This window comes from Mustela putorius, unplaced genomic scaffold (assembly GCF_011764305.1).
Source record: "Mustela putorius furo isolate JIRA1106 unplaced genomic scaffold, ASM1176430v1.1 tig00004035_pilon_pilon_pilon, whole genome shotgun sequence".
Lineage (NCBI taxonomy): Eukaryota > Metazoa > Chordata > Mammalia > Carnivora > Mustelidae > Mustela > Mustela putorius.
Genome location: NW_025422171.1, coordinates 4,933,687 through 4,946,858, shown reverse-complemented (window position 1 = coordinate 4,946,858; position 13,172 = coordinate 4,933,687). Strand labels below are relative to the sequence as shown.

General features: G+C 39.4%; 1 protein-coding gene across 3 annotated transcripts in view; it reads right to left on the bottom strand.

Moving 5' to 3' along the window:
- Positions 1-13,172, bottom strand: part of TNFRSF19 (TNF receptor superfamily member 19) — a 90,774-nt gene that overhangs the window by 56,518 nt on the left and 21,084 nt on the right. For all 3 annotated transcript variants that reach the window (XM_004774350.3, XM_004774349.3, XM_004774351.3), the window contains one exon: positions 12,189-12,299. In XM_004774350.3, the coding sequence (XP_004774407.1) occupies positions 12,189-12,299 (111 nt within the window). The remainder of the gene's footprint in view (positions 1-12,188; positions 12,300-13,172) is intronic.

The following is a 13,172-nucleotide window of genomic DNA, read 5'->3' as shown; positions in this document are numbered from 1 at the left end:
ATTGCTTACCATGGATGGGCAAAACGGATGGTTCTTTGATGCATGTATGATCATTTCCACAAGGCCCATAATCAAATAAATCACAGCTTATCATATAATGTAAATACAATGCAACCATAAGAATGACATTGATATGGGTTCATGGTAGCTTTAAAAAGTTATTAATATAGAATTAGAAGTATGATCCCATCACTTACAAAAATATTAATAATTAGTACTAACATTTATTGGGTGCTTACTCTGTGCTGGGAACTTCATACACATTATCTCATTAAGTCATACGTCTTCCAAATGAGGGAAGCAGGATCATTATTTCCATGTCATGAATGTGGGTGTGGAGCTTCCCAGAAGGTACGTACCTTGGTTAAGGTACCTTAGGTATCTAAAGTACGTACCTTAAGGTACGTACCTTAACCAAGGTACATAGCTAATGTTAGAACCAGGATTTGAACCCACATTGTTTAATTCTGGAGTCAGATTCTATACCCCCGACACTGTAGGATCCCTCTGGTACTTCCTCTCTCCATGTGGAGAGCACACTGAGGAAGCCCACAAACACAGCTCAGTGCAGCAGAGGAAGGAAGGACTCCAACGAAATCTCTTGGTTTCCTTACCCACACCCTTCCGATGCAGAATACAAACGCCTGTTAGTTCAAAATGCCCATTGGCCTGTCCAATTTATATATATAAAGTTCTTTATCCATACTTATATGCACAGTCAACTAAGGCAGTACTTATTTATCAAAAATTAAATCAAAACCAACACAAAAGATAGTATTCTCTGTACTCAAACTACTGACTAAAAGAGATTCATAGTAACGCTGCAATTCAGTTTTACTAATTAATTCGTACACATCTTGGAGGAGCAATACCTTCTGTTCTCATTTCCAGCCAGCCTTTCAAATGTGTACCCTGAACATACACAGCAAAGAGAGACGGAGGGAAAAAAAGCAGATCACCAACCTTCTGAATCCCGAGCGCTCCAACTAGACAAATTTCTAAACCAAGGCACAGATAGAAGAAGGAAAAAAAAATTGAAGAATTCATTCACGAGTAGAATTTCCTTCAAATTGTTAACAGGGATTATCTCTGGGGGGTGGGGAGTGACATCCTGAGATGTTTTGAATTTTGATAATTCTGCGATCATTTAATTTTTGCCAAACAGCATCTATTACTCAGGTAATCAAGAAAACACCAAAGATACATATTCAGAAAGCATTGCCTGGGGTGTGGACTAGGTCTCTGCGGGGAGGTCCCTGCCATTTTGGGTGCTCTGTACACAGGTGATGTGGTCGTGCACTGGGGCAGAGGGTGTTCTTGCTAAGTAGTTGCTAAAAGCTGAGTGCATCCAAAAACTCTCCATCAGTCACACAGGAGCCACCCTCTCACAATTTTCCAGGATCAAAGTGTGGTGACATGTGACATTTGGAAGTGGGATGGGCCCTCGTTGTCCACAAGCTCAGCATCTCCACGTCAAAAGCTCAAGCAAGAGTAAAGTTTCAAAATCATACATTGATCCAAGCAACTTGGATTGTAAGGGTGTTAGATGCAAGTTACAACGCAACAAAGAAATGGAGGAAACGGGAAGTGAGCAGAAGAGAAAACAAAGGGAAAGAGAAATGAGAACGAGAAGAAAGTGTATTAACTGGGAATAAATGTCTGAAATCCTGTTTTTCGAGTGAGGCTGACATAAGAGAAAAAGTATATGTCTTCCTACAATGACATATGATAACCAGAGACATATGAGTTTGAAGGCCAATTCTGCCTCTTGTCCTCTAAGCTATTTTGGGAATTCTCTGACCCTCAGTCTCTTCATCTCTGAGATGGCAACAGTACATGTCTGCTCCACAGGGTTGTTTTGAGGAATAAACAGGAAATATTTATTTATTTATATTTATAATATATATTATATAATTATATATATATGTGTGTGTGTGTGTATATATGTAAAAGTTGTAACCTATAAATCAAGCATAGAGGGGCATTCACCAAATAAATGATACCTTTTTAGATTCTCTACAACCCAACAAATGAACTTTCCCGATTCAAGTATAATAAAGCCTTACTGGGGAACAAAAGGATCTTTAGACTCCAATTTTTTCTGGGTTACTTGCAATGTCAATTTACATCTAAATTATTTTTATAGAATGTCTTTTGAAAAAGGTACATAAAATACAATTTAGCCATAGCTGCTTGAATCAACTACTACATTGTGTTGTAATACAAGGAAGTAGGAAGCCCCCATGTCTATATAGGCGGTTTTGCTCTTGTAGTGCCCCTGACAAGCAGTCAACTCCCATTTGTTGCTCCTGCCACATATCACTGTCTCTGACAATTCACTTCCTCTCTCCATTCCTGAGAAACTAGATGAATATCCAAGCAGACATGGACTTGAAGGAATTGACAGACTCATCTCTTTTGAAAATTAAGGGATACGTGAAGCGTTGGGAAGATCTTCGTGCTTTGCTTATTTTTTGATTCTCGACTGTATTTTGAAGTTTGTGTTGCACATACATGAGGACCGATTTGACCACTGTGTTTTTGCCCACATTGCACTGTGCGTCATTTACATGTCACTATACTTCATAGACTGAGGATTTCATGAAAAAATTTTTGGGGGTTCATTCTATGTTCAAATCATGTATAGAAAAAACAACAGGGGCACCCAGGGGGCTCCGGTCATGATCCCAGGATCCTGGGATTGAACCCCCATCAGGCTCCCTGCTCAGCAGGGAGCCTGCTTCTCCCTTCTGCTCTGCTCCTCCCCCAACTCCTGTGAGCATATGCTTGCTCTCTCTCTCTCAAATAAATAAAAACCTTAAAAAACAATTAAAAAAAAAAAAAAGAAAAGAAAAGACAACAAAGCCAGGCACCAAATGCATCATATTTTGCCTTCATTGTCTGGATATTACTTACTGTTTCTGCTTAGAGTTTATATGTTTTAGTAATAACAACACTAAGTTCAGAGTAATTTACGTGAGAGGTTGAGATAAGGCTGCGTGTCCATTACAAGCACAAAATAATACCTAAATGTATTAAACAGGTACTGTGACCTGTATAGTCTCCTGGGAATTATTATATAGAGACTGATTATTTGGGGGAATTTAGTTTAAAATATATTTTCTCTAAAAAAATAAATAAATAAATAAAATAAAATATATTTTCTCTACAGTACCTGTTATTTTTTAAAAACATAATATCAAAATAACGACCTAATATTATTTTTAAGCTTTTAAAAAATGCTTGCAGTTCATGATAGTCTAAGAAATTTATGAAGTGATCATTCTGGATGTAGAGAAGATATTTCCAAGGAATTACATGACAGCACACTGTCCATAGCGGCAACCTCGTTTAGAGCGACTGTCGTGTTTCTAAAGCGCCATCAACACAGAGATGCTGTAATTATTTGAAATCCAGGCTGTAATGTAAACAGCATATAAACATTAAATTACCCTCAATATAAATGTCTACTTTGATGTTTTTATTTCATTCAATAAAACTAGGTGGTTAAAATGCCTTGAAATCTTCCTCCATAAAGTTCAGTAAAGAGCTACCAAGAGCAAAAGAGGAAAGGCTGAACAGCTCCAAGAGCCGGGCTGCGCCACTGCCTCCTGGCCAGGGCAGCGCTGGTGCGCTTGCGCCGAAATCGTGCCTCTGTAAACTCGGGTCCACCCCCAGTGGCCGAAGGGCTGTGCTTTCTGGTCCCTTTCCTTTCTATCACTTTTTATACTGAAAAACTACTAGTACACACAAGATTTTAATAAACAAACAGTACGCCTTCCTTCCCATCCCTGGTCTCTTCACTTCCTATTCCTTCCACAGAGGCAAACATTGCTACCAGGTTTTGGGAAACCCTCACAGAAATATCCTAATTCCGTGTGTGTGTCTTTCTTTCTTTCTTTTCTTTTTAAGACTTTATTTATTTACTTGAGAGAGAATGGGAGAGAGAGAGCGCATGAGAGCGGGGAGGTCCGAGGAAGAAGCAGACTCCCCCCTGAGCAGGAAGGCAGTTACTTGAGCAAGTATTCCCCACCCAGTGCATCTTGGAGAGTGCTACCGATCAGCACAGACAGAGCACGCCATTGTGTGGTTACAGCTGAATTTGTTCTACGGAGCCTGGTCATCACTGCATCCCAAGAGCAGGAGGCAGGGGGCAACCACAGATGTCTGTTGAAGTAAGTTGGCATTGATCACGTGGTCTGATCCTGCATCTAATGAAAACAGTATGGAATATTTTGGGTTTCCCCCCCATTACTTTTGCATATAAAGGAGGCAATTTCCCCAGGCAAATGATTTCCCATAGCAGGCTAGTATACTACCATTGGGAATAAAAGAAATGGTAGAAATGGATTTTTGGTGAGATCAAACAAAGAGTACTTAAAGAAGAGAGTTAGCTGGCCATGCTCACTGTGGTTAGGTTTACCTCATTTCTGACCAAACTTTACAGGCTCCTGTGAGCTATTTTCTCAATTAGGCCCCAGCCTTGGGCCTTGTCCTCAAGAACCCAGTTGTCCAAGAATCCTGTGTAGTTGGTTAAGCCAGAATCCCCCACCGTCCTATCTGCTCACCCTCAATCTCTGATCCGATTTCCTCCTGCCCCTCTATCCTCTGATCCCACTGGCCTGCCTTCAGTAAGAATCCTGTTAGGTCCGTTTTAGCTAGAACCCCCCCTGCCCCAATGTTTCCTCTTAGGAATTTTCCATCCACTGCCCCCCACTCCACTCCTTGGCTAAAATCCCCACTTCTCCATGTTGTATTTGGAATTGAGCCCAGTTCTATACTGAGGCCTCTCTTCCCCCAATGCAATAGTCCCTGAGTGAAATCTGTTTTTACCGCTTTCACCTCTGTCCCACTCTGGTTCTCTGACACTTTCCAGGTTACGCACACTACAGCTCTCCCTCTCATCATTTCGTCAGAAGGACTGGACACGTGGCTTTGGTGAGGGAGCATACATGGGAGGAGTCTGAGATGGGAATGGGGGTGTTAGGCAGCCCTTGGCCTGGGCGTCACACTTAGAAATGGGTTTTGTTTTTATGCAGTGTGGTCTGCCATTAATATCAATTGTAGAGATGCATTTAGGCTTTAAAATAATCCTGGAGTCTTTGTTTTTGAAATTATGACCTGGTACCTTAAAACCTTAAAAGAAATACCTGCAACTTCCCTGAATTCCTAAAGAAGCCTTTCTATTAATAAGCTTCAAGGGGTAAACATATACACATGAGTAAAATAATAACCCAATTTTTTTTTTTTTAAGCATTGCCATAGGATTCCAAGTGATTTCCCAAAATCCTACAATAAGCAAACAATCCCCAATATCCAACGCCTCCCTCCGTCACTCTTTCCCTAAAGCCTATCAGGGCACCTGGTACTTATAAAGATTCTTTGCTTGACCAAACTTCAGCCAGGCTTCTTAACCTTCTTCCAGACCCACACATGTACTTCCTTATAAAATCCAGCTTTAGCAAGTGCTCTGCTAATTCAGCTTAACCAGAACTACTCACCCTAATATCTGCTTGGGTTCCCCACGCTCCACTTGAAGTCTCATGGAGCTTTGCATCCAATCACCCTGGTTTGTCTTCAGCAAAGAATTATTAGGTTGGCTTCAGCCAGGACCCCTCTAAGCCCTAAGTAATTTTTCACCCACTGACCCCTGCTCCCTGACTCTAAATTCCCATGAGCTCATGTATCGGGATGGAGGCCAGTGGTTTCCCCCACCATAAAATCCCCTTGCAGTGGTTCCCCTCCCTACCCAGCGACTAAAGCCTGCCTTGCCATCCTTATCAACAAGTGCCACTGAATATTTTTTCTTTAACAATACATACCAGGCTGGTGAGTAACATATAATGTTTGCCGGCTAAACAAATGGATGAACAAATAGCACTGAAAGCAGTATTTCCTGAAGTTGTTGTTGTTTCCTTATTGGTATCATTATTACGTTATTCCAAGGAACAAAAGCCTATAAAGGTCACACCAGTGTCCCGATTAGTAAGGCCAGATAACTCTTGTGGGCTGGTGGAGGTGCGCAGGGGGTGGGAGATGAGGGTGGGGGTCTATATGGGGTGGGGGTGGAAGCAGTGAGTGGCCTTTCTTATTTGGGTTCCAAGGCAAGAGAGGGCTGTGTCCAGCTGGGCCATTTCCACCCAAGCTGGCCACAGCAGTAGCCCTGACACTCTGCCCAATATTTTTTAAGCCACATTTGGTGGCTTTCCAATGGCAAACTGACTCAAAGTAAACAGTCCTCAGATCCCCTTCTCTCTATTCTCCCTCTGCAAATTCAGCACTTAACAAAAACACAAGCGGATCCCATCTACGTGTTCTAGGAGCCGTTCCCCAGACCACAGGGGAGATCCTCACAGACCATCATTGTCGAGGAAACACATTTGGGGCCCTTGGGTCTAAAGCACTATTTATTTGTACAGCCAATAAGTTATTAACTCTGGTTCTTTGAACTTTAAAAGCTCAAATTTGGACAGAGAAGAAGTTATTTGTGGAGAAAAATCTAGCACAAGCAAATGGAAATGACAAATTAGATTTATGTAGTTGGTGTTTAGAAATCACCTTTTTAATTTCCTTTAATAAAACAACACCAAAGACATAGCCCCCCCCCACAACCAACTTCCAGTTTATGAAAATCTGTAATTGAGTTTTTTAAAGAAAAATTACAAGCTAGAGCTTGCTAATATCTGCCAAACATCGCTGGGCCCGATTAGGTATAATTAAACATAAATAAAGTGAGCAACACTATAATTAAATGGCATAAATGAATCTTTTTCATGCTTGCAAATTATATTAATTTTATATGTGCCCGTGTGACTTTCTTCATAGGGATGAAAACAGCTTACCAAAAAGCAGACATCTTTAAAAATGGGAAACCGGACACTCATCCTTGTGGAGGAAAGTGTGTTGTTGTTTACGAGAATTAACTTCTTCACATTAGCTAAAGTTATCCCAATAATTGGTTAGAAAAGCTGACTTTGAAAACTGTGCCAGAGACTTGAAGACTGTTTCAAGTGGTTCATGCAAAAACTAGTTTCCTGGTTTACTGCTGGGAGGTGATCATGTTAAAAGCACATTGTTGGCATTAATACTCGGTGAGGAGGAGGGGCTGTGGCCGGGCAGATTCTAGACAGTAAGAATTAAAAGGCTAATGTGGTCACTTCAGGGAAACAAAAGTCATCCTCCCCCATGCATTGCAATGCTGTTTATTTTCACCAGCTGAAGGGCTGGCTGTGTAACACTCCTGTGCACATTTGTGGCTCCAAATGCCCAGCGTGTACCAGTCGTGGAGCTATGTAAACAGCACTTATTTTTTGCCTCGAACATAGGAAAAAGACATTATCAATTCTCTTTCTCATAAACTTTCTAAACCTAAACCCTGTATTGAAAGAGAGAGAGAGACTAGCTATGGCTCAGCAGGAGAAAATCCTCAAAACCAAGCCCAGATGGCTCAGTGGTTTGTCCTATATTTTCCCAAAGATACACGAAGCCTACCCATTAAGTTGAATGGCCAAAAAGAACCCGGCTGAGAAGACAGGATGCTTGGGGCTTTCAGGGAAACAACTGGAAACCAAAAGCGCTCATGCCATGAGACAGCTCAGGTGGCAGGGAGGGGACTCAGAGAATGCCACCCGGTGTGAGGAGCCATGGCAATGGTGCCCACGTGGCTGGGCCAAACATGAGTGCTGGAGGAAGAGAAGCAGATGGATGTTTGGAAACCAGTGGCCAGGCTAAGGGTGGCATAGCCAAGGAAGGAGAGGAAGGAGCCTGGCCAGGGAGGCAGCGCCTGGAATGTGCAAGCATCAGGTCAAAGGATTTAGATATCTCCCTGTGTTAGAAGTTGGTCCCTAGCCAGAATTTCTGAAGGGAAGTTCATCATTCTAGATCTGCACCGTCCAATACAACAGCCACACCTTCATGTGGCAACACATAAATTTAATTCATTAAAATGCAAAATCTAGTGGTTCAGTGACACAAGCCACCTTTCAAGTATTCAATAACACATTTCAAGCGGCTCGTAACTCCCATCTTGGCCAGCACAGATACAGACCGTTCCATCACTGCAGAAAGTTCTACTGGACAGCACTATACATGAGCAGTATGCAAAATGAGAAAAAAATTATTACCCCATGTGGCTCCAGCACCTTCTCCCAGCACTTACTAATGATGACAATGGATAGATCAACTAACCATCTCTGTGTCTGTTCCTCCATCTATAAAACAGGAGAAGTGATACCCCCTACTTAAGACATACGTTAAAAGGACTCCATTATTTAATATACAAATACCACATAGAAACTGGCTTATTATAACAAACATTGGCTAATTATCTATTTTAATTGCACGATATATATTACAAAATAATAGCTGAAGGGATGTTTGAGAGATAGTGCATTTTTGTTAAGAGACATCTTTTAGATTCACATAACCCAAAGTATCTAGGGTAAAAGGTTAAAATAAGGAATCATTTAAAAAATGGCCAATGAAGGGAAGTGTCTCAATTTAAACAAGCAACGATGGTTATTATTGAGCCTGGAGCTTCTGCGCAGACTTCTTACTATCTAACCATTGAAAGGAAGTGAAAAGAGGTCAGAGGAACTGCTGACCACACGTGACAGGTGTGCCAAAGTGTACACTGTCTCCAGGAATGCTATTCCGGGAACCTCCCCCAAACCCAACTACATGTTTGAAATGGCAGAGACCTAACAATGGGAAAGTAAGCCCAGACACCTTTAGAAAAAAAAATAGAATTGAATGCCTTCCAAAGAAAATAATCATTAGGAGTAATAAAACCACAGATGGAAATTTTAACTCTACCTGCTTACCCAAAGTATTTCCAGGCTTTAGTTTTAAGACACAGATAACATGTTTGTAATGCAAAGAACTTCATGACCCGGCATTTTTTATTTTGGGTTGAGAGACATGATATTAGAAAATGGATAATAAGTTTTAAGTTATGTTTACTATAACAAAACAAGTAACTTAATGATGTTAGAATGAAGGTTATTTGAAAGCTCTCACATCTGATGAAAATGGTTTTTAATAACTCACTTTAAAATATTTACTATTTATTGTGCATTCAAAATTTCAAGCACCACAGGTAACCAAAATTTTAAGCTTCAGTTAAAAAGTAAGGACTCCTGAATTCAGTCATTTCATTATGAATAAACAGGTATCCCTCTTCCAAATTTTATGTTCAGTGCAACAAGTAAAAAGCAATTCAATTATTTATAAATATCTGACTATTTTTTTTTTAAAGCTTGGTCTTAGGCAAAAAAGTAAACTTTCCTTTAATTTGTAAACCATGGATGTCATAATTAATCAGTTGAATAAATTCTCTAATTTTAAGTGATTTATCTGATTTTAATATATTCAGAACTTAGTTTTTTGGGGTTTTTTTGTTTTTTTATCCTCTGAAAGATACATGTTCTTGCTAAAGACTTAATCAAGGAAGCTTGGAAAGAAGAAACTGCAAATCAGGAATAGATAGTTTAGAAATTTCTAGCCCCAAAGTAATCATTTAATAAAAACTCAAGTTCTTTGCCTTAATTAACTATATATATATATATTTTTTCATATGTTTAATATGTCCAATCATACCAATGGAGTATATATATATTCCATCGATATATTTGAATTCCTCTGCTCTTTAGGGTATGAGCAAGGCTAAGTTACTAATTTCATTTACTAGGAGCTAAAACCAAGATAAAAGACTTGGCGAAATATTTAATTTATAACATAAACACACACACACACAGAAATTCATTACCTTTTATATGACAATATTTAAGTAGCACTTCTTTTGCCCTCAAAACTCTCTGAGGTTGACTGATTTGTTCGCTCCTTTAGCGGAGGTATTCTCTGTGGCTGTGCCATGTCCACCTTGAGGTGGACACTGCAGGCCATGCAGGAACATGGTATTTATATTTGTAACAGTTGTGCATCCGAGTGGGTCTTACCCTAATTTTTCAGTGACATCATTACCTTGACTTTTATTCTCTTGCATGCAATTTGGCCTAATCTTTTTTTTCTAATGAAGAAAATGATAATAAATATTGAAACAGAATTATTAATGCATAAAATTAGTAATAAAGTCAGAATTATTCAGATTGTTTCCCTTTGGTTGCTTCCAGTGTCATAGAGGTAAATATCTGTTTCAGTACTTGGGGAAAATTACTACCTAGAGAAAAATAATTCTTCTGGAAATCCACGGAAAAGTGTGAAATAGGAAAACTGTTATCAGATAATCTTAGGTGATGCATTCTTAAAATAAAAATAATATTAGGGACAATAGGATCTTCATCCTATTTTTTAAATAGAAAAGCTTTTTTAAATAAAATTTTTTGATTAAAAAAAAAAAGCTTAGCTATAAATACTAACTAATAAAAGATTCTGGAGCTTATAGGACTCTCATCTTCTGACCTGATTCTCCAGAGTCAGGCTATATTCTCTAGATCCAAAGGATGAAGGAGAAGGAGCAGCTTCTTGAAAATGATTTACTTATCTCTCAGAATCTGTTATATATCACTCAGATTTTCACCGAGATTTGTGGAAAGAACTTTTGAGAGGTAGCAACTTCATTGTCTATTTTCCTCTGGGGCATTGTCGCATTTTCCACTATTCTGTTCACTGATCCTAGATCTACAAGTCTGCTCTAAAGAATCCTTTTACACCCAACACCACAAAACCTACCTCTGAAAATGCACCTTACTACAATCAGTAGGAGCTGAAAAACACTGGTTGAGATGCTATAGCTAACACTCAAGGTAACACAGGGTTTGAAGGTCAGCCAATTTCAATCCAAATGGAAAACTCAGGATATTAAATGGCCCCACTTACTGAACACAACCAACAGAGAAAAGCCATCCACCAGGAATTACTTGCAGAATGCAGAATGCTTTGTTTCCTGCTGTTTGTGGATCATTGATGCAAAAATCTAGGAATGACAAGACTCAACTTTAAATAATGGCAGTCTCTAGGAGAAAAGGACTTCTCTTTTAAAAGTCACTTTAAGTAAAAAGAAAAATCTTTTGTTCCTTTTCTAACAGGCAGACTTTGATGCTTTATTTAGAACAAAATGATATATCCATTATCCACAAGTTACACCTTCAAAAGGTCAGAAAATAAAGCAAATGGATGTATAGCTCTGAACACATTCACAAAAAAGAAAGGTCTGAGAATATTCAAGACCCTGAAATATGCCCTCCTAAAACATACCGCTTCTTAACAAATAGTGGGTAAGATGAAAATATTTAAAATGCTCCTGGGAATACCATGTGCCTAGCATGGCGACTAATAATAGTGCTTGCATTGTCAAAAGAATGCATGTAACCCTGGTTTGGAAAGGTACCGCCACCATGGAGTTTGGTTATGAGAGAGGCTACTTCTTGACTAGCAATGGTAATACTTATTTTAAGAGAAGGAAGGTCCAGTAGAAGAAAGTAGCATTAGCATATTCTCTTATCACTGCTTTATTTTTAATTCTTTAGTAGATTCTTATAAATTAATTCAAATACACCTTAATAATCCATTCTTTCGGGGCGCCTGGGTGGCTCAGTGTGTTAAAGCCTCTGCCTTCAGCTCAGGTCATGATCTCAGGGTCCTGGCATCGAGCCCCACATCGGGCTCTCTGCTAGGCAGGGAGCCTGCTTCCTCCTCTCTCTCTCTGCCTACTTGTGATCTCTATCTGTCAAATAAATAAATAAAATCTTAAAAAAAAATTCCATTCTTTCAATGAAATATGATAAACATGAATTACACAAAATAACAAATTCTATTAGAACCTACACCTTTTAGCTCAGTAAGACATAATCAAAGGTATAGTGTAATCTTTGGCTAAAGTAACATAATGAGCCAAGAATCTTCACTAGCAATGAACTAGTGAAGTACATTCTTTTTTAGCCCCCCCACCCCCGCAAAAAAAATGTACTTTAAAAACCCAGATCTAGGGCACCTGGGTGGCTCAGTCTATTAAGTGTCTGTCTTCGGCTCAGCTCATGATCCCAAGGTCCTGGGTCAAGCCCCACATCAGGCTCCCTGCTCAATAACAAACCTCTGCTCCTCCCACCTGCTCGTGCTCTCTCTCCCTCTCACTCCCTCTCTCAAATAAATAAATAAAATCCTAAAAAACAAAAACAAAAACAAAAAAAACAAGCACAGATCTGCAACTTCACCACGCATTCGATATTTACCTTAGACAACTCCATGCCTGGCCCACATTGCTTGCAGAGAACACAATTTCCAGACCGATCCCTGAATTCTTGTTGTCGACAGTCTCCTGTTTCACAAATCACTTTACATGTCTGAAAAAAAAAGTTTCACAAAACAGTATTTTTAAAGAAAGTTGATTACATTTTTTTGCAAGAAAGGAACAATATCATCAGTATCTATTATTCACTCTATCAATGAATGTTAGCTTAAATTCAGGGTGAGGCCAACTTAATTCGCATTTTAGGAAGAAAAATGACCTTCTGAATAAGTCAGTGGAGCAAATAAATCAATAAGCCTGATTCTCTTCTGTATTTTCTGAATGAGGGCTCCTTTTCTTTCTTTCTTTCTTTCTTTTTTTTTTTTTTTAAAATTCAGGGCTGTCTTCTTCTGATACTTTTCTGAGAGTCTAAGGTAGAAAATGACTCAGGATCTGTTCTCTTTTCTAAGAAAGAAGCACTGGGTGAACAATCTATTTGTCTGTAGAATGACTGTTACACCAGGGGCACAGGAAATTGTTTCTGATGATTGTAATAATAAGTAATTATTCAGTACAAACTACCTCCATCTTGAAGCAGGAGTACCTATAATGAAGTCCTGCAAACTAACTAAATAATATCAAAGTCTGAACCTCTCCAGCAGGCAGGAGGGAGAAGTCGGTGTGAAATTCAGGAGTAGAAAAAAATCTGGGGCTAAAGGTCTAATAATCTCTTCCTGCCTCTCTTAACTCCCCTTGACAACCATCCTAAGGAGTCTGATTTTATTTACGAGAGGAAGGAGATTCCATTTAGCCACAGAGAGACTGTAATCTCTTTGAGAAAGAAATTCCACTGCCTCCATTCTAGACAGTTCATATGGATGTGGAACAGCCTCAGTTGAAAGAAAGGAAAATTTCCCTCCTCTCTCTGACTCTCTCCCCCTCTCTCCCAGACTCCAATGTGACCCCAACTCCTCTTGCTTTGTCTTTC